This window comes from Colossoma macropomum, unplaced genomic scaffold (assembly GCF_904425465.1).
Source record: "Colossoma macropomum unplaced genomic scaffold, Colossoma_macropomum, whole genome shotgun sequence".
NCBI lineage: Eukaryota > Metazoa > Chordata > Actinopteri > Characiformes > Serrasalmidae > Colossoma > Colossoma macropomum.
In genome coordinates, this window is record NW_023494789.1 from 41,144,825 (window position 1) to 41,164,547 (window position 19,723).

General features: G+C 38.6%; 1 protein-coding gene across 1 annotated transcript; it reads right to left on the reverse strand.

The window, feature by feature from the left end:
• Positions 1-10,205: 10,205 nt before the first annotated feature.
• Positions 10,206-17,098, reverse strand: si:ch73-361p23.3 (tumor necrosis factor receptor superfamily member 9). The gene is made up of 7 exons (XM_036569622.1): positions 16,956-17,098; positions 16,757-16,861; positions 15,503-15,637; positions 15,038-15,119; positions 13,853-14,079; positions 13,018-13,131; positions 10,206-12,599 (listed from the first exon to the last, which is right to left on the reverse strand). The coding sequence occupies exons 1-7, from the start codon at positions 17,065-17,067 to the stop codon at positions 12,544-12,546; spliced, it is 831 nt and encodes a 276-aa protein (XP_036425515.1). The 5' UTR covers positions 17,068-17,098; the 3' UTR covers positions 10,206-12,543.
• Between the last annotated feature and the right edge of the window lie 2,625 nt (positions 17,099-19,723).

Sequence of the window (19,723 nt, forward strand, 5' to 3'; positions counted from 1 at the left end):
GCATCTGTATCTATCGTTTGCAGTAACAGGCAGCACAGTTTTTAACTAGCATAATGATGCCACATTAATCTACATTGAAAATGGTGATTTGACTTGTGAGTTTTTTTTCTAAAAGTGTTTTAAACCCCAGACGCTGCAGACACAAATTCAGTCGTCTCCTATGATTACCTTTGTGTGTTAATGTTGATGAAATATCCTCCGATTTACAGCGATGGTGATGAATTATGAGGAGACAGACCTGAACATGTAGCTTTTGTACTTCTGCAATACGAATTTGTGAAAAATCTCATCTTGACCTGTCAGATCTAAAGTTAAGACAAAAAGATTGGAAGTTTCTGTAATACGGCCCCTGGACTTTTGTTGATGTTCTCTATTGGCTTGAGCTATGCATTTTTCATGCAATGAAGTACCATAAATTGTGAGCTCGTCCAGGATTTTACTCTCTCTTTGCACCTTTGATTGTGTTGCTTGTCTATTTTTGTATGTGAGTTGGTTTGGCTGTTATTATTACTAGATTTAAAAACCTGATGGACCAACCCCTCCCTAACTGATGGCAATGGTCAAAACCCAAACCACACTTTTAACACTTCGAGCTTCAAATTTAGCTCAGCTTGTTCTACCATCCCTCAAGATGTGCAGAAAACAAACAGACTTTTCTCTGTCATGGTGGTTGAATGAAGTCCTGCAACTCATGTCTTTAAAAAGCATTTAAATGAACACTAATCCTGCACTTACTCAAGTGTCTTGTAATTGTATTTCTGAAATGTCTTTTCTCTTTGTAGGGTGTCTTTGTAGGACTGTCTACTGTCTCTGGCGGTACATTAAATCAGGGGCTATCTGAATTAGCTTAAGGATACTTTTTCAAAGCTGACAAGAAAGCACTTACACCAGAAGAACTGCTACACTTCCAGTAAAAACGATGCACTGCAGCAAGCAACAGTAAGAAAGAATGCATGTCATGCATAAAAACAACCTACTGATGTGGACAAAATGCAAACTTTATTGTTACGTGGTGGAAAGTACTGAGACTTCCTGCGCAGGACACTCAGTGCTAATGTATCTTGCTTATAGATGCCTACAGATACATTCTATGTATGTGTGCAAGATGTGCATGAGCAGGCTTTATTCATGACCTTTACCTCAAAGGCTAAAACACGCACACTCAGGTTCTCGCCTCTAACGTCACGTCACCCAAGACAATAAACCACAACCTCTACGCCATGCCTTTCAGGGAATGCCCAAATGTTAGAGAAAGACTTGGGCAAAATACTTTAAACAAGTAGTGATGGCTGAACAACTGAATACACTGTCTTAAATGTATTCAGTAGTGTTTTCTGTTACAATGCATCAAAGGTTTGCAGTTTTCTTCATGTAATTATGCTGTTAGTACATATTATGAAAAATTCCTGAAAAAAAAAATCAAAACTTTATTCTCTCATTTACCACCTGCTTCAGTTCACTGTTCCTCCCACAGTCCCCCAAGGAGGAGTCCAGTACAACAAGAATGCTACTTATCATTTATCACTTGTTAATATGTCCAATACTGAGGAGGTTATTCATTTGATCATTCCTTTAAAAGAGAACAGTAGCACTGAGATTAATAACTGATCATCACATTGATTCATCAGTCTACTCAGGCTTTAGCAGAGCTCAGTAACACTGAGATTAATAACTGATCATCACATTGATTCATCAGTCTACTCAGGCTTTAGCAGAGCTCAGTAACACTGAGATTAATAACTGATCACATTGATTTATCAGTCTACTCAGGCTTTAGCAGAGCTCAGTGACACTAAGATCAATAACTGATCATCAGATTGATTTATCAGTCTACTCAGGCTTTAGCAGAGCTCAGTAACACTGAGATTAATAACTGATCACATTGATTTATCAGTCTACTCAGGCTTTAGCAGAGCTCAGTAACACTGAAATTAATAATTGATCATCACATTGATTTATCAGTCTACTCAGAATTTAGCATGAACTTCAGTGTTTGTAAAGAAGCTGCTCATTGAGGTCCTCTTTAGAATTTGTCTAGCAAGCATGTTTGCTATATGCTGTGCACTGAATCTAAAATAGTTCATGAACAAGCATTGATGACGTTTCTTTTGAATATTGTTTTTTTTTTTATTTAGTGGGTAGGTATTCTAAAAATATTCTCCTAAAAATATTTAAAAATTATATATTGTATTCTTAATATGCATTCGCAATGTATTCCATTACCTCCCAACTCTGGTCAGAGATTTTTACCATTCTCAACTAAAAAAAATTCTCTCATTAAATAAGAGTTTGTTCATGTACCAAATAGCGTAAATGAGCACTAATAACAGCTAATTTCAGCTTCATAATGATTTTTCTAGCAACAGTGGAGAAACCAGCAGCATATTTTTGTTATTAGTATGAGACAAAAGTGAGAGTATACTTGCTAGAAACGTTATTTTAGTAGGTTATAGCTGAACAAAGTCAGAGGTTTTGGATTTTAAATTGACGTGGACTTTAGACAAACTACTGTCTTCTTCAACACCAATGTGAATCATAAGTGGCATTTTAAGAAATGGGACACTATTAAAGACGTTTCAGAAAAGAAAAGGAGAAGAAAGAGTGAACGGTGAACTGACTATATCTATTGTTCCACTGGAACAGTTCTGCAGTGTTTAATGAGGACAAAAGGAATCATTTGCTCGAAACGTGCCCGAAACTTGTAGACTTGGGCTGTTTTGGTGATGTTAATGGTTTTACTGAGTAAACCAGTAGACCGCCCACCAGTAGGCAGGAACGAGCTCATCTAATGCACATATAAGCACATAAGTTCAAGCTCTTCACCAACTAAGCTAAAAGGTAAGAGGTGAAATGCGGCTAGGCTAATAATGTTAGCCGACCGGAAAAAAAAGACTATTAGCACTTTAATCGACCGCTTTCTTGGTGTAAATATCAAATCTCATGTGACCAGTTATGGCTTTAGCGGTCTGTTTCTGGGTTAAAGTTAGTGCAGTAATGGAGAGATGATGAATCTCAGTGCTGGAAGCTGCTGACTGCCGGTTTTGAGTCTTTGGATGTTGTGTCATTCTGTGCGCAGTAACGTCAGGCTTAAAAAGCTTGAGTAAAAAGACTGAAAAGTCTAGTTAGTTGAAAGCCACTGAAAAGTGGCCAGCTTAGCAGAGCTTTGATTATTTGGTTTTGTTTGCTTTGTGTTTAAAATATGGCTGCTGCAACACTGAACCCTGCCTCCAGCGTCCTCACTGAGCCCGGGGTAGTTGATGTTGTGCTACAGTTGTGTTTTCTGCCTTCCGCCCAGTGACCGCTGGGATAGGGTCTTTTTCATTTCATTTGCTATCAGCAACAAGTCAAATTAAATCAAGGCAATACACTCAAACATATCGGTTAATATGCTTTAAAAATCAAATTTAAAAAGTGGAAAAAACCTGTTATAACCTGTTAAAAGATCTGTTATAGCTTTGTTATGTGATTACAATCCACCACAGCACTACTGAATGAACTTCTATCGCCTACAAATTGGTGGCAGCGAGATTGTGACATCATTGGAATACAATCAATTCTTTTGTTCCATTGGTTAATGTTTATGACAGCTTATACCAACAGGTTCGCTTCTCAGCAGCAATTGTTTGACAGTTTTCTAACCCACAACTTAACCAGCGTTAGTTACATTACCTGCTGTGTCGTTGTTCGCTCTAGCGTTATGTTATGGTATTTGTCCGAAAAACATTTCCAAAGAGATTTATGGCCATAAAGATCTAAAAAAAGTGTCATTCGCCTTTGCACTGCACGTTCATGAATTTGGGGGAACTTCTGAAGGAGCACTGAAGTGAGAGGTGTATTTATTTATTTTTTTGCTGTTGAGTTCAGATTTCATTCATGTCTTTCTCCGGAATCGCTTACTGCACCTTCAAGGAAACTGTTAGTTCTTCAAGAAAGAAACTTTCATAATTAGGCCAACTTGACACACATGCAATGCGTTGGGTTTCAAACGGCTGCCGTCTGTATTTTTGTGGTTGGACGTCTAAAGCTTAAGCTGTAGTGAAGAACATTCACCAGAATGTAAAGCCATGGTTGTATGTAAAGCATCGATTCTGCTGATTGTCAGCCCTGTGACTTCTTTCCAAGCTAACAGATATCTTGCTTTACTGACGATAGAGCTGGTGTAGTTTGTCCACTTCAGTCCAGAGGGAACTTGTCGTGTTGTGTTTTCGTTTCATGGATTTTAAATAGCCCCACAGGCCACTGAGCAGGTTAAAGCGCTACTGAATGTTATACAGTGTTATACAAGCGAAAATGCTCATTTTGCATGGTTAAGTGGTTCTTTAGACATTTGCAAAGTACTTTAAATAGAAAGCAGAAGAGTAATTTGCATGTTGTGCTCCAGAACATTCCATTACGGGCAGTGTGCGAAATACTCACTGGTATTTGGGGGGTCCCATGTTGGCTGGCTACTCCAGTGCTGTTTGGGTGCGAACTCGCCCACCATAGCGGTGCTGATGCTATATTCAATGGCAACAAAATGTTTGGTTTAACAGTTCATCTTCTGGAAATGCTCTTTTCTAATTAGGTATTATGTGTTAATGGAGATCTTACACGTCATCTTTTGTCTTCAGTTTGAGAAATGAGTAACAATCAAGTAAAAAACAGATATACTGATCATAATTTGCCACAAATCCATATTGTAGGTGGATATATTCACTCTGTTTAACACTGTATATTACAGATTTTGAATAAGGTCTAATGTTTATCTTAATGAGCTTTTAGCCAAAATCCTTCAGCTCGGTTACCGATTACTTTGTAGTACATAAACAGAGCCACTCCCCCAGGTCTGATATGATTGGCTTACAATGTATGAGGGCTGATCTGATTGGCTGAATGTTACGTTCGTCAGTCTCTGGTAGAACAGCAGAGGCAGTGCTGCATTAGAGCAGCAGCAGCAGCAGCGCCTCCTACAGGTCACACCCTGCTATTATAGTACATTGTGAATGAGAATGAACTGATTTGGATTAGTAAAGTACATTTACTTAGCAAGTAAATAACATTTATGGCCTAGCAACGCCCATGCTGCAGGATATCAGATAAATGTGCTGGTCCTACACCATTAAGCCATTTCTATATCAGCAGTAGCACCTTAAAGTCTGTTCTGTAACAGACCAGTAGCCAGTATACGGATTTAAGAACAAGAATAATTAATTAAAAGACCAAAGGGATACAGATATTTAGTTTTATTCAGTTCCACTTGTACAGATTTTTCTCCACTGTACTGGATCTTTTTCCACGGAAAAATCAGCACAAAACGCCATCACGTCTCCATGGTAACGCATTTATAGATGGTGCTATTAACTTAATCATTCAATAGTTTAGATGAAAACAGAATAATTCGCGTGGTTCGTTGTTGTGGCATGCGCAGGCCACCGGGGCCCCTACGATGACGGCTGCGAGAGCCGGCAGGAAGGCGGGGCCTGAACACCCCAGCGGCGACGAACCTCGGCCAGCACGGCAGGGAGAGAGCCACGAGTGGGGAGGGGGCGAAGCGCAAAGCCCGAGCTCCACCGAGTGACGGCGGGAGGAGAAGGAGTACGACGATGATGGTGCCGGCAACAAGAGGCACGAGGACAAAGAGCGAGTCCCGAGCTCCGCTGCCCGGGCCCCGCCCCCCGGGCGGCCGAGCTGCGAGCTGGGGGTGGTGACGGGGAGGCGGAGCTGCCCTTAATGAGAGCCAGCTGGTGCTGATCTGGCTGGCAGCGTGAGCACCTTTTGAAAGAGCTTTTTCATTTGCTATCAGCAACAAGTCAAATTAAATCAAGGCAATACACTTATAAATATATCAGTTAATATGCTTTAAAAATCTAATTTAAAAAGTGGTCCAAAAAAACCTGTTATAACCTGTTAAAAGATCTGTTATAGCTTTGTTATGTGATTACAATCCGCCACAGCACTACTGAATGAACTTCTATCGCCTACAAATTGGTGGCAGCGAGATTGTGACGTCATTGGAATACAATCAATTCTTTTGTTCCATTGGTTAATGTTTATGACAGCTTATACCAACAGGTTCGCTTCTCAGCAGCAATTGTTTGACAGTTTTCTAACCCACAACTTAACCAGCATTAGTTACATTACCTGCTGTGTCGTTGTTCGCTCTAGCGTTATGTTATGGTATTTGTCCGAAAAACATTTCCAAAGAGATTTATGGCCATAAAGATCTAAAAAAGTGTCATTCGCCTTTGCATTGCATGTTCATGAATTTGGGGGAACTTCTGAAGGAGCACTGAAGTGAGAGGTGTATTTATTTATTTTTTTGCTGTTGAGTTCAGATTTCATTCATGTCTTTCTCTGGAATCGCTTACTGTACCTTCAAGGAAACTGTTAGTTCTTCAAGAAAGAAACTTTCATAATTAGGCCAACTTGACACACATGCAATGCGTTGGGTTTCAAACGGCTGCCATCTGTATTTTTGTGGTCGGACCTCTAAGCCTAAGCTGTAGTGAAGAACATTCACCAGAATGTAAAGCCATGGTTTTGATGTCAGCAGGGTGAACCGTAGTGCATGTGTGGCTATGATTTGGAGAGGGGGTGGTGTTATGACGCATGTACTGTCTCTTTCTTTTCACTTTCACACTCTTCCCCTCAGATGTGCCTGCACGGGGGGCGTACCCACTTCAGCTCGGCTTTGATCCCCAACAGCTGCCGGCTCTCTAATGTGATGTGACTAAGCAAAATGTTACACTTTCATCACACTTCCATCACTTGCCAAAGTGTCGTCATAGTGGTCGCAGGGCGGCGGGGCAGGGGGTTTGGGGTCTTCGCTATGAGTAGTAATGATTTCTAGGACCACAACACGTCACTCAGCACTTGAACAGCGCACATTCAAATCAAATCGAATCAAATCAAACCACCTTTATTGTCACATCACATTTACACAGGTGCAAAGGTGAGTGAAAATCCCCTTGTAGTACTTAAAACACAAAAAAAACATAAGAAAGAAAAAAATTATATATATGTATACACTGATCAGGCATAACATTATGACCACCTCCTTGTTTCTACGCTCATTGTCCATTTTATCAGCTCCACTTACTATATAGGAGCACTTTGTAGTTCTACAGTTACAGACTGTAGTCCATCTGTTTCTCTGCATACTTTGTTAGCCCCCTTTTACCCTGTTCCTTAGTGGTCAGGACCCCCATGGACCCTCACAGAGCAGGTACTATTTGAGTGGTGGATCATTCAAATAGTATCTGTGCTCCAGCAGCACTGCTGTGTCTGATCCACTCGTACCAGCACAACACACACCAACACACCACCAACACGTCGGTGTTACTGCAGTGCTGAGAATGATCCACCACCCAAATAGGATCTGCTCTGTGAGGGTCTGTGGGGGTCCTGACTACTGAAGAACAGGGTAAAAGGGGGCTAAGAAAGTATGCAGAGAAACAGATGGACTACAGTCTGTAATTGTAGAACTACAAAGTGCTCCTATATAGTAAGTGGAGCTGATAAAATGGACAATGAGTGTAAAAACAAGGAGGTGGTATATACATGCCTGATCAGTGTATATACATATTAGACTCTAAATATATACACATGTACACAATATATACATTTCCAACGTACAGTTATGCACAGTAATATAGTTATGAAATAAAAAGCTATGATATTATACACATTTTCACATATGTGAGTCTGAAGTAGATAAATGAGATGCAGGGGACAGAATACTGATACGTACATATCCAGATAATGCAAGATATGAGTAGATGTGCAAGATGACCTTCTATATGTGCAAGCATAGATTTGCTAGACTGAAGTTACAATGAGATCACAGTGCCAGAAGAGATCAGGTATGCATGATTGTCTTGTCTGAAATGTCTCCTGCTTTTGATGCACAGTGCTTGTCATCTGAATAAATGAATGGATGACATGGATTCGCAGCATTATCGGTAAATAATATCCCTTTTTCAGACGGGACCTGTGCGACAAGTTCTCTGAAAAAATACAGGAAAGCGTGAGCTGCTTTGAAACTTCAGAGGAAGTAGTGACGCCGTCCGGGCAAACAAGTGTGTGGAGGAAGTGGTGTGCATACTCGTGGCTGGTTGTTCTGCATTAGGAAAGCCTTTTCAACATCCACTCAGAGGAAACCATTGGGACAGAAGTTCAGTTTACTAGTTTCATTTCTAGGTATTACTCACTTGCGCTACCAGTCATTCAAGTTTTTTTGGTTCAGTGTGTAGACGTAGAAACTTTTACTGAATTCATGAAACAGGTCATCATGGAAAAATGCCATAAAAACAATGAACAAAGTGAATCCAGTACATTAAAAAAGAAAGATGCTTCAACTACCTCTATCCAGCACCGCTTTCACTCGGTTTTCTATGGAATCTGAAACTACGAATTGATTCATAAATACGTGCAGAATAAAGGATACTGAGATTTCATTCACTGTGTGAGTAAATGTGGACTTGACCGCAGTTTCTTTCCATCACGTCAATCATCAAGTGATTGATGTTAAGAGCAAGAGCTGCTTGAGCTTGTGTGTAACACATCTTTTGTGTAAATTCCTCCTCAATATGCATCATGCATCCATGGATTGGATCCTAAAATGACTGTAAGTGAAAAATCACCTTAATATATTGGTGTATAAAACGTGAGTTTAACATAAAAATAGATACAAAACAGACATAAATCTACACTCTTTTCTTACTCACTTGTTACTAACATTCTGTAGTGGCACTGCCGGCCATTGTCATTCTATGAATCACTCAAAGCGCTGAAAGCTTATCTTAACATAAGATCTGTAGAATGGAATTTAAAGTACAGTGTCACCTTTTGTTTACACACAAACACACAATTACTAACCCACTTATCCGTTTGGGTCACTGGATCCTAGTGGTCAGTGGGACAGAAAGCAGGACACACCCTGGACAGGTCACCAGTCCATCGCAGGACAGACACACAGACATATAAATTCACACCTAGGGACGATTTAGCATGTTCAGTTGGACTGAATGCATGTCTTTGGACTGTGAGAGGAAACCCATGCAGACATAGGTAGAACATGCAAACTCTACACAGAAAGGACCCTGGCCGCCCAGCCAGGGAATCGAACCCAGGCCCTTCTTGCTGTGAGGCAACGGTGCTACCCACTGCACCGCCACTTTTTGATTAAATCATAAATATGTAAACAAAGTTATTCAGAGTGATTGGATATGAAATGCTCCATTCTAGAGAAACTTATAGAGTCAGAATTGTGGTAAAACTAGACTTCTGGAGTGTAATACTTCTAAAAGTTCCCTCAAAGAAAGTTATTACATGAAATGATTATGAACACACTGCCTGCTGACACTGCTTTATGATAGAATTTCTCTATTAAGTGTATTCTGAAAAATCCAGAGGGCACTGTAGAGCAAAACAGGACCCAGAGAAAACATTTTTAAGACTTACAACCATTTTATCATTACCAACTATCAATAGTACTGAAGACATGTGTAGGTTCAATGGAGGTTTTGGATAGTGAAAAAATGGCTGTATTTGCATTATGGGTTCCTTTCTGAGTCGGTAAAAGAAATGAGTCGGTAAGTTTCTCTACGTTGAATCATTTCACATCAAACCGTTCTGAATCTCAAAAACTGCATCGTGCAGAAATTTTGAAAACTCTGTGGAATTCCCCTTTGAGTAAGCTGTATAAATGAGCCCTTGGCCTTTTTTCACAGACATTTAATGACTAATTATATTAATGTCTGTGGAGTGTTCATCCACTCAAGTCTACCAACATTCATTTTTACATTTCTTTCATTTGATTGTTTATTTGTATGTTATTAACAGAACTCCCTGTAGTTACTGAATAATAAGCCTTAGTATGTAATACTAAGTGATTTAAGGGACCATCAGTGTGTTAGCGCTAATTACTCATTTATAAAACTAATATGAATGACTTCAACATCCTGTTTCAACGGAAGCCCCCTGATTTATTTATAGCTGTCAAGGAAATCTAGATCTATGATGTTCTTAACCTTTTAAAACTGCTCATTTCAGGGTGCAAATGCTGGCACTGGGGTGATGCGTCTTCAGTAGCTTAAAAAAGTTATGAAAAGGTACAATTATGCCTCTTTCCTCTGGGAAAGTGAATGTAGCTGCCCTTTAAAACTCATTTAAGGTACACAATTGGACTTTAACTACATTAATGTACCTTTAAGAGTAGATTGTTTGCATGTTAGGGGGCTAAAATTGACCTGGACAGCAAAGCCTTCTCCGACACCAAAAGATGTTGTTTTAAAATGTGGACTGACCATAAATAGGTCAAAGTTTTATTTATAATATTCAGAATGCTTTCATATTTCAGCAATGAACAACATTAAAGAAAGAAACAGGACATTGTCACTAACAGTATCCACGTCATTCTTGTCATAAACAAGCATTTCAAAACTATTTTCTTCACTATTCCTTCGTATTCTCGTCTTCAAAACTTGTAAAAGAAGCCAACATTCATTCACGTTTTGTCATGAGAACGTGCCATTCTTCATTACGTGAACAAGCATGGGAGGAAAACTGCACTGAAAACATTATCGCCTTCTTTCGACCACACTCGTCTACCTTTCTGAGAGAGGGAGGAAGTGAACGTACTCTCAGGGAAAAAAAAAATTTCCCTGTAGGAGGGGGCAATACCTGTAGTTATGGAGCACTGCGCCACCCACTGTTCCCCAGAAGTCATTTTGCTGTAGAGGCGTAGAGTCAGCGCTTGGCTGAGTGGTGATAAGAAATACAAACAATAAAAGGCCTTCCCAGTTTTTTTATTCTTCAGCTAAAGTTCTTCAATGAAAGCCTTTCATTCTAACTGTCAGTTTAAAGAAATAAAAGATAAAAGATAAAAAAAAAACACGGAAAAATCTTCTCAGATGTTGTGCTGGGCCCACACTATGAGAACAATCTCACATTATCCAGGTTTGGTTTTGGTTATCTCAGGAGCTCATGAGTCACTGGCTGGTTTCGTGTATGAAGAACAATAAAGAACAGTAGGGCACCTCGGAAACACCCGCAAAATGTCATTTCACCGCGCTGACATCCCTCTTCTGTGGTCTCAAAGGTGCTTCTCCATGCATTTGCAGTCGTAATGAAGGCTACACATCTTAGGCATTTATAGTGACATTAAAGTAGAATAAAAGCATAACAAAAAAACTTAATAAAAACAAAGGAGACAATAAAAGATACAAAATATACAGTCTGATATCCTGCCATCATTTCTTGATGGTACTTCAGTGCCTGTAAGACACAATCACTATAACTACATCATACAAAAACGACAACGTCCGCTCATGTCTGTCCATCCCTCGGCAAGGGGTGAACCATATGGCAGAAACAGAACATCACGACAAGACAGTTTCACGATACGCGACATGCTTCAGGATGTTTAGTTTTTCTGAGCTTTGATAAGTTGGAACAAAAATGTAACACATTTAAATTACATGATCAAAAACGATCATAGTGGTTTGTATTCAGTGTTTCATATACTGCACAGCACTAAGTGAAGCGCTTTGAAATGAAACATTAAATTGTTCTTTCGAGGGAAATTCCAGCAGCTTTTGTTAAAATAAGGTCTGCATGATTCAGTGGTTGAGATGTAAACAAAGCCATTCAGAGTGGTTTGATGTGAAATGGTTCAGGGATTTTTCAATGGTTCAGAGATTTCAATGGTTCAGAGATTTCAATGGTTCAGGGACAGCAGTGCTAATAGGAACCAGGGGTTGTGCAAATACAGCCATTTTATTTACTATCCAAAATGACCACTTAACCATTTATATGCATAGTTGATAATGGTAAAATAGTGGAAAATCCCCCCAAAAAAGTTTTCCACCTTTTAAAAAAGATTTAAAAACGTCTAAAAAAAAACCTTAAAACCAGTCATAAAACAAAGCAGCGCATTCATACAATAACTCTCTGTGAGGGAGCTTTTAGAGGCATTTAAACACTTCAGACGTCTGGTTCCTATCACCACCACTGCGAACTATTCTGACTCTGTAAGAACTAAGCATTTCACACCAAAACACTCTGAATGACTCCATTTAGTTCTTAACCATTTAATTATGAGGACGTTTTGAGAAATCGGTGAAATTCCTCTTGAGTAATGACGATATCCACGCTATGCTGACAAAATCGACGTAATTTATCGCAAAAACAATAAATAAATATTGTCATATTGCCCACCTTTAACCTCAGAACAGTTTGCAATGGAAACAGTAGGATGGAACAGTGATTTAGAACTAAGAAAGAAAACAACAACAACAACAACAAAAAAAAGTTCTGGGACAACTAAGCTGACGGGGCGTCTGATATCTGATGATTATGTCACTGGTTTCGGTTTCCGCAAGTAATGGAACAGTGCGCACAGCAGCCTTCTTTCATGACATAAGATGGTAAAGCAATTTAAAGTATACAGTTAAAACACTGCATATACACTGGTATATGATACCTACTGCTGATTTTAATCAAAAGAACATCAATGACTGCCTGGCGCATGTTTTCAGCGTGAATATGAGGATGATTTGGGGATTAGACGGAAAGGAACTTCTCTCCAGATTCCTCCACCGGCTTCGTACATGCACTGTCTGGAAAAGCACAGGGGAGAGAGAATGAAGACAGACATGTATATATCTATCTTTCTATCTCTCTCTCTCTCTCTCTCTCTCTCTCTATATATATATATATATATATATATATATATACAGACATACATACATATATATACATAACTTGAAAATGTCTACTGTCCTTTGCAAGTTCATATCTGCAGTTTTGTTTTTGGTTTTAAGCATAAATTCCTAAAAAGTTCCTGTTGCCCTTTACAAAGTGTGTTAATTCTGTGATGAATGGACCAAAAGAAACAGCCCAAAATGACTTGAAAAAAGTCTGGTTCCATTGTAAAGTGTGTTTTTTGTTTTGTTCTCCTATACTATATATATATATATATATACATATGTACACACCTATAAAACCCCAAAAATCAACATCAAGAGGTCGTCGTACCTTGTCGAACTATCTCTTTCTTATTTTTGTGAAAGCAGGTGGTCATTTTCATCTTGATGATCACGAACTGTATCAGGATGAAAGCCAGAATGCTGCCCAGTGATACGGCCACCCCTGTAAACGACAGCATGAATCAGAACATGAATGAACATGAATTTTGAAATTACACTGTGAAACACTGAAGGGGAATTCCACCATGTTTTCAAAAAATCTGATTAATCGAATGGTAAAGATGTAAACAAAGTTATTCAGAGTGGTTTGCACCATTCTAAAGAAGATTACGGAGCTATTCATAGTGGTGGTTATAGGAATCAGACATCTGAAACGTCTGTAAGTTCCTCTGTAATGAACCATTTCACATCAAACCACTCTGAATGACTTTCTCTCAACTACTAATTTCCACAGGAATTTTGAAAAAATGGTGGAATTCCCCTTTAAATGCAGTGACTTAAATAGAGTAAATCTGCCTGATTCAAATGTGTATGTAATTTCCGTATGAATAAACGAACATAATTCTATCCATCAACATAATTACAGATAATATGTGGGTTGCTATAATATGGAAATGAAAAGTTTGGCCGCCACTGATCAAATGACATAATACACAGTTACTGTTTATTTGCTGAATTTAACATGATAGGAAGAAAAATAGAGCATACCATTCTGAGTTAAACTCAGCAAACAAACAAACAAGCAAATAAATAAATAAAAATATTCAGAAAGAATTTTTTTTTTAACTTATTTTCATTTAGAAGATCAACAAAACATGTAATTTGATCAGGGGTGCTGAAACTTTTTTTCAACATAGCAATAGAAGCAGTTAAAGGGAGATTACACAGGCCATGCTGCCTGCCGTTGAGGGGCCCAGAGCTTGGGGTTATGATGCTCTTGCTAGTTTGTGTTGTGGTTGAAGCCGTGGTAGAAGTGTTGGCAGATGTCTGGGGCACTAGGACAGTGGAGGAGGGGGGAGTTGTTGCTCTTGTCTCATCAGGTGTTGCTTGATTTTTGCAGACAACATCAGATATGTTAGTTCCTGCAGTCGCCACCCCACCCTGATCACACCTGAAAAGAAGGAAACCACAGAAGTGTATTCTCAGAAATTTTACACATGGTCACTAGGGCTGGGAACCTCATGTCACTAGGGTGGTATTCTCGAGGGAACATCTTCAGCATCTGCTGTTAGAGAACATAATTGTTCTAGATCCTACTTGTTTAAAAGCTGCACTATGTAAGATGTTCTTGTTAAAATAGAAAGAAGGAGAATTACTAAGTCGGGAGAAAAAAGAAACACTCTAAAATGAAAAGTTCTTTGGACCATGTCATGAATCCTTGAGTATTAACGTCACATGCACAGGTTAAAAAAGAAGGTCTGGCTCAATGTTTAGGTCTCAAATGCAAAATCGACATTATACTGATGAACGTATGATGACAATAATAGATAAGAGAAAAAAAGAAAGCGTTCTCTTTGAATTCTCTTTTAATGCACTTGCAGTAATCAGATTCATCCGCTTGGGCAAGGGGTCCAATACGCAACCCATATTACAGAATGTTCTTCCACATGTTGGATACAATTACACATTTCCAACAGAGAGGTCTCCAAATCCCCAAAACGTACATAGTGCAGCTTTAATTTTACTCCGTACACCTTGTTTAACTCCAGGCTTTTTGTTTTATTTTTTAAAACATTAGGTTATGAAAAGGCACAAAAACTTTCTCTATTGAGAAAGTGCATGTAGTTTACCTTTAAAACCTGTTTAAAAGTCACCACTGCACATTAAGACCATTGGCATACCTTTCAGAGTACATTTACATTACTTTTTTTTTGGAGAGCAAAAATGTACAGTACAATTTTTGACAGTACTCACAGTTTTTTTCATTGCATTTTAAAAGTATGCTAAAATCTGAACGTCTCTCCCCATTAAAGGAAATACGTTTTGCAGTTCTTCTGGCTGATTAACACATAAAGGAAGTAGAGCTTGGCCACAGAACCGAGATATTTTAAAAAAACAAGACAACATACTTTTTCCACGGTTCACACCAGCTGTTATACTTGTTGGTAAATGTTCCAGGTGGGCATGGCTTGCAAATTTCTTTCCCATTTCCTTAAACAAACAAACACATTTCATTAAAACAACATCGGGCCTCATTCACCAACTGTTCATCAGAAGAAATTCCTTCTTAAAACCCAATTCTGTAGTTTGCACAATGATTTTGATATTCACCAATGTTTTTTGTCGTATTTCAGGTTTGTTCTTAGGTAAGAACAGAACCCACACACACTCAGGAGCACAAAGGTGAGAACAGTTCTGCGGTTTAAGAACACGTCATGAATCTGACGTAGACTCTTTCTTAGAACCTTTCTCAAGAACAAAAAACTTAAAACTTAGAATGAAACTGATGAATGAGGCCCATTGATTTTGCTACATTTGATTCCCACTGACTGGAAAAATACTAGATTGGGTATATTTATTATATTTGTTATTACCTGTGTTCTTTAATCCTGATCCTGGTTGGCACCGGCACACTTCATGATGTTTATCCATATTGGTAAAGCCCTCAGAGCACTTACACTGAGCATTGCTGATTGGTGTGCAGACAGCAATTTGCATACTGTACTTTCCTAAAAGAAGAGCGCAAAAGCAGACAAAGCATTAGCATAGCAAGAGAAAGTGATGGAGAAAGAGCTGTGTGCTTGTTTAAAGATGAATTTGAACAATTTGTCAAAATTTCTACATAGTTTTATGGTTGAAATACAAAGTCATTCAGGGTGGTTTGATGGGAAATCATTCATTGTGGAGAAACTGACTCTGATTTCTTTGCAGTGGCGGTGATAGGAACCAGATGTCACCAGGAGTCATGATGTCTACAACACAAATACTACCGTTCTATTTACTGTGGCCACCTTCTGAGCTTTTATATGTAATGCTGATGATGGTAAAATAGTGGAAAATTGGGAAAAAAGTTACAATGCCTTGTTTGTATCTCTCCATCATGAATGGTTTAAAGGCCAAAACTATTGTAAAACAATGTTTTGGGCATCTGGCAGTGTATTCCTGACCATTTCATGTAGTAGATTGCTGTGAGCGAGATTTAGAGGCTCCAGATGTCTGGTTCCTATCACCACCACTGTGAACAGTCTGTACGCTTGTCTAGAACTTCGCATTAAACCACTCTGAATGACCTTGTTTACATCTCTACCAATTAATTATGAATACAGGTTGAGAAATTGGTGGAAATTCCCCTCGTATTCACTGCTGTAGCATGACCTTTTTAGTCACAGAGTGACAAAATCCAGGAGAATATTAAGCTTCAAAGAGTCCCATTAAGCATTAGTAGATGAATCAGTACTTTATCAATCAGAAACAGTCATTTTCATTGCATAAGACAGCAAGATACTGATGATACAATGGTAATGGATGATTATTTACACCGATAAGGTGGCAACACTGAAAGAAAGCTTAGCTTATATGGTAGAAATGTAGTGGTACCTGTTAATAAATTAATAAATGTTAAAAAAAAAACCTGTTTTTTAATTGGAGGAATGCACAGAGCAGCTGTTCATTAGTCTGTGCAATACTACTTTCCCCCCTAATTTGACATGTAGATGATTTCTACTGTTTAACATCAGCCCACACCACCTCAAGCACCACACAGGTAGTGAGGCACAGCATGGTGACATGCAGGCAGTGAGAACTGTAGCATATTTGTTAGCTTGAATAGAAAAGCCTGATAAACCTACCGCAAGGCCTGCAGTTCAGACACTCCACAGAGTCTCCAGGTTTAGAACGGTATTGCCCCTCAGGGCAATTAATACACTGCGTCCTGTCTATGCTGACCTTCTGACCTGCAAGAGAGCCACTTCACTAAGGACGAGCAGACCAAACCCAGAGCAGTAAAGGTGAACTAAAAGACATCAAAATGGGTCATTTTATACTCACCTGCTCTACACGTAATTGCAACAGTAACGTCTTGAAGCACAAAAACCCACATGAAGCTGAAGAGGAGCAGAGACGTCTGGCAGATCATGGTAGCGCTGGGGAAGCAGAGCATGCGCTGCCGCTTCAGAAGGTGCGCGTGCAGGCGAGGATGCAAATGTTAATGATCACTTCCCTTCCCGTGTAGGTTCTTATTGGTTTTTCCCCTGCCCCCCCTCCACGTAAGTGAGACAATTAATCTTCTTTTTTTCTATTCATAAGCAGAGCCCACAGTTGACTTTTAAAAGGGCTTTCAAATGAATTAAGTCACACATTGAAGTACCTTATCTATACTGACTTTAGACCTCAGTACGTTAGTCCTGAATTATACAGAAAATAACATCCAACTAATATGCAGCTTTTGTAGTTCTGAGAGTTTGAAGGGTCTTATAACAAAATGTATGGAATTCAGTTAAACTCAAATTTATTTGTAGAGCACTTTTGACAGTAAGCAGGTTTAGAGACATAAGTGAGGAACAAAAATCAACAAAAGGGGATCACATCTTCCTGTGGTTGACACCAGAGAGCAAAACAGCAGCACAACAAGTGAAATATGTATAGAACCGCATTTTACAATCGAGCCCTTGCAGTGAAAAACAGTAGACGTGACATTTTTTGTAAAACATCATCTAAGCATAGCATGGCATGGTTTGATGTTCTGCATTTAAAATAAAGGGGTCACTAAAAAGTAAACCAGGCTAATTTGGCTTTTCACTGTAAAAGACAGTACAAAATAAAAAAAGAAAACAAAATAACCGAAAAAGAAGGGTGGAATGGTTAATATATGATTTTCAACCAGGTGTTCAATTATTGAGTGCTCATTTGGATCCTATAAGATACTATATCCATATATATGGGTGATGCAGTACAACCTTCAATCTATTAAAATCACTGCTAGGCTATAGTATGTATTATAACTGTGTAGTGTATTTTTAATAAAAGGACACTACTTCTAAAAAAAACTTTATTTATTTTTTATTTCCAGTCAAAATTGCCATTAAGTGCAAGCAACAATTACATGGAACCAATCAACAACTGTCCACTTTCAACAATTAAATACAATTTTCCTCTATTAATATGTCCACTTTGTACCACTAGTACAGCTTCCATTCTGTGGATGATTTCAGATCTGAAGCAGCTTAATTTTCTCCTCCCTCTCAAAGATGAAAGCATTAAGTGCTGTTTATCTGATGGGGACAGTCTGATGAGGACTCTCACATTTTCCTCTGAATCTTTAACTTCAGTTTTTCTTTGTAAAGCCTGAAATAATCATTTAAAAGTCAGAGGAATCGGGATGGATTTTGCAGGAGTTTTCCGGACCACGTCGTACATCTTTACATATTAATGTCACCTGCACAGGCTCAAAAAGAAGCTCTGACTTGATGTTTAGGTCTCAAATGCAAAACCAGCACTAAACTGATGAAGTTATGATGACAGTAGTAGATAATTCACTCACATCCTCAGAAGACGCACCCTTCACCAAGTTTTGACTGAGTTCTCTTTGAATTCTCTCTCAATGCGCTCGCAATCACCAGATTCATCCAGTTGTGGAGGTGCGAAGCATAACTGACGATGCAAAATGTGCCTCTGCACCTTGCATTTAATTACACATTTTCACCAAAGAGGTCTCCAAATCCCCAAATGTTATATGGTGCTGTTTTAATGGCTATAACAGCTCATACATCATAGTCATAAAGTGTAATTTACATATTTTTAACATCTTTTGTATGTTTTCTCAAGCTGTCATGTCATTGTTTTATGCATTGACATATATATATATATATATATATATATATATATATATATGTGTGTGTGTGTGTGTGTGTGTGTGTGTGTTTGTTATTTATCTATTTAGGGTTCTTTACTAAATACATTTGAGTGTTTTATCTGTTGTGTGTTTGCTAAGCCTCTGAAAATAAATATAGCCATTACAGCTATAGTCTTAATCACAGACCGCATCTCTGTTTCCTCTTCTATCTTAGTTTTCATCTCTCGGATTCCAAATTCATCTGACCTCTGTGTTAAATTAGGGGCTGTCAATAAACCAGAATTAACAATGAAGCAAGCATCCGTTTTAACAGTTGTTACTATTAGCTGGCTTGTTAACGCAAGCTTGTTATGGAAAGATTAGCTTCAGTACACTCATGATTGTTGTCATGGTGGGGTTGTTGTCATATCATGGTCATTATCATGTTTTTTTTAATGTGCTGATATTTAGGAATCCATTCTTCCATCTGCTTGTGCAATGGTTCCTGGGTTACTGGCTGCCACACAACCTCAAAGCATAATAGATCCTCTCCCATGCCAACAGTTGGCAAGGTGTTCTTTTCATCAAATGATGCTCCATTTTCTCCAAAAATCCCTTTGGTGATTGTAGTTCCATTTTCATCAGCCCACAGAAATGCATCAGTCCGCAGAGAGGCAAAGCGCAGCTATGCACAGAGAATCCACAGACACTTCCTAGACAACAGAGACACTTGAGTAAAAGTACAAAAGTATTTGCCTTCAAATATACTTAAGTATTGAAAGTAAAAGTACTAAAAGATTAATTACGATTCTAATGTCCTATTACTATTTTTGTAACAAAACTCTTGCTTCATTAACTCATTTAGGTGAAAATACTCCAGTGTCACTCTTGGTAAACCAGTCTTTTAATAGAATGTCATTAATTAGTCTGACGCTGATGTCTTTTAAGATTATCATAAACACAAAACACTGAAGGCAAACAGTTT

Coding starts and splice junctions, on each gene's coding strand:
- si:ch73-361p23.3 (XM_036569622.1), bottom strand. CDS start 17,067: ATGCTCTGCTTCCCCAGCGCTACCATGATCTGCCAGACGTCTCTGCTC. Junction 15,638..16,756: donor TCTGAACTGCAGGCCTTGCG/GTAGGTTTATCA, acceptor CTCTTCTTTTAG/GAAAGTACAGTATGCAAATT. Junction 12,600..13,017: donor GAAAGAGATAGTTCGACAAG/GTACGACGACCT, acceptor GTGCTTTTCCAG/ACAGTGCATGTACGAAGCCG.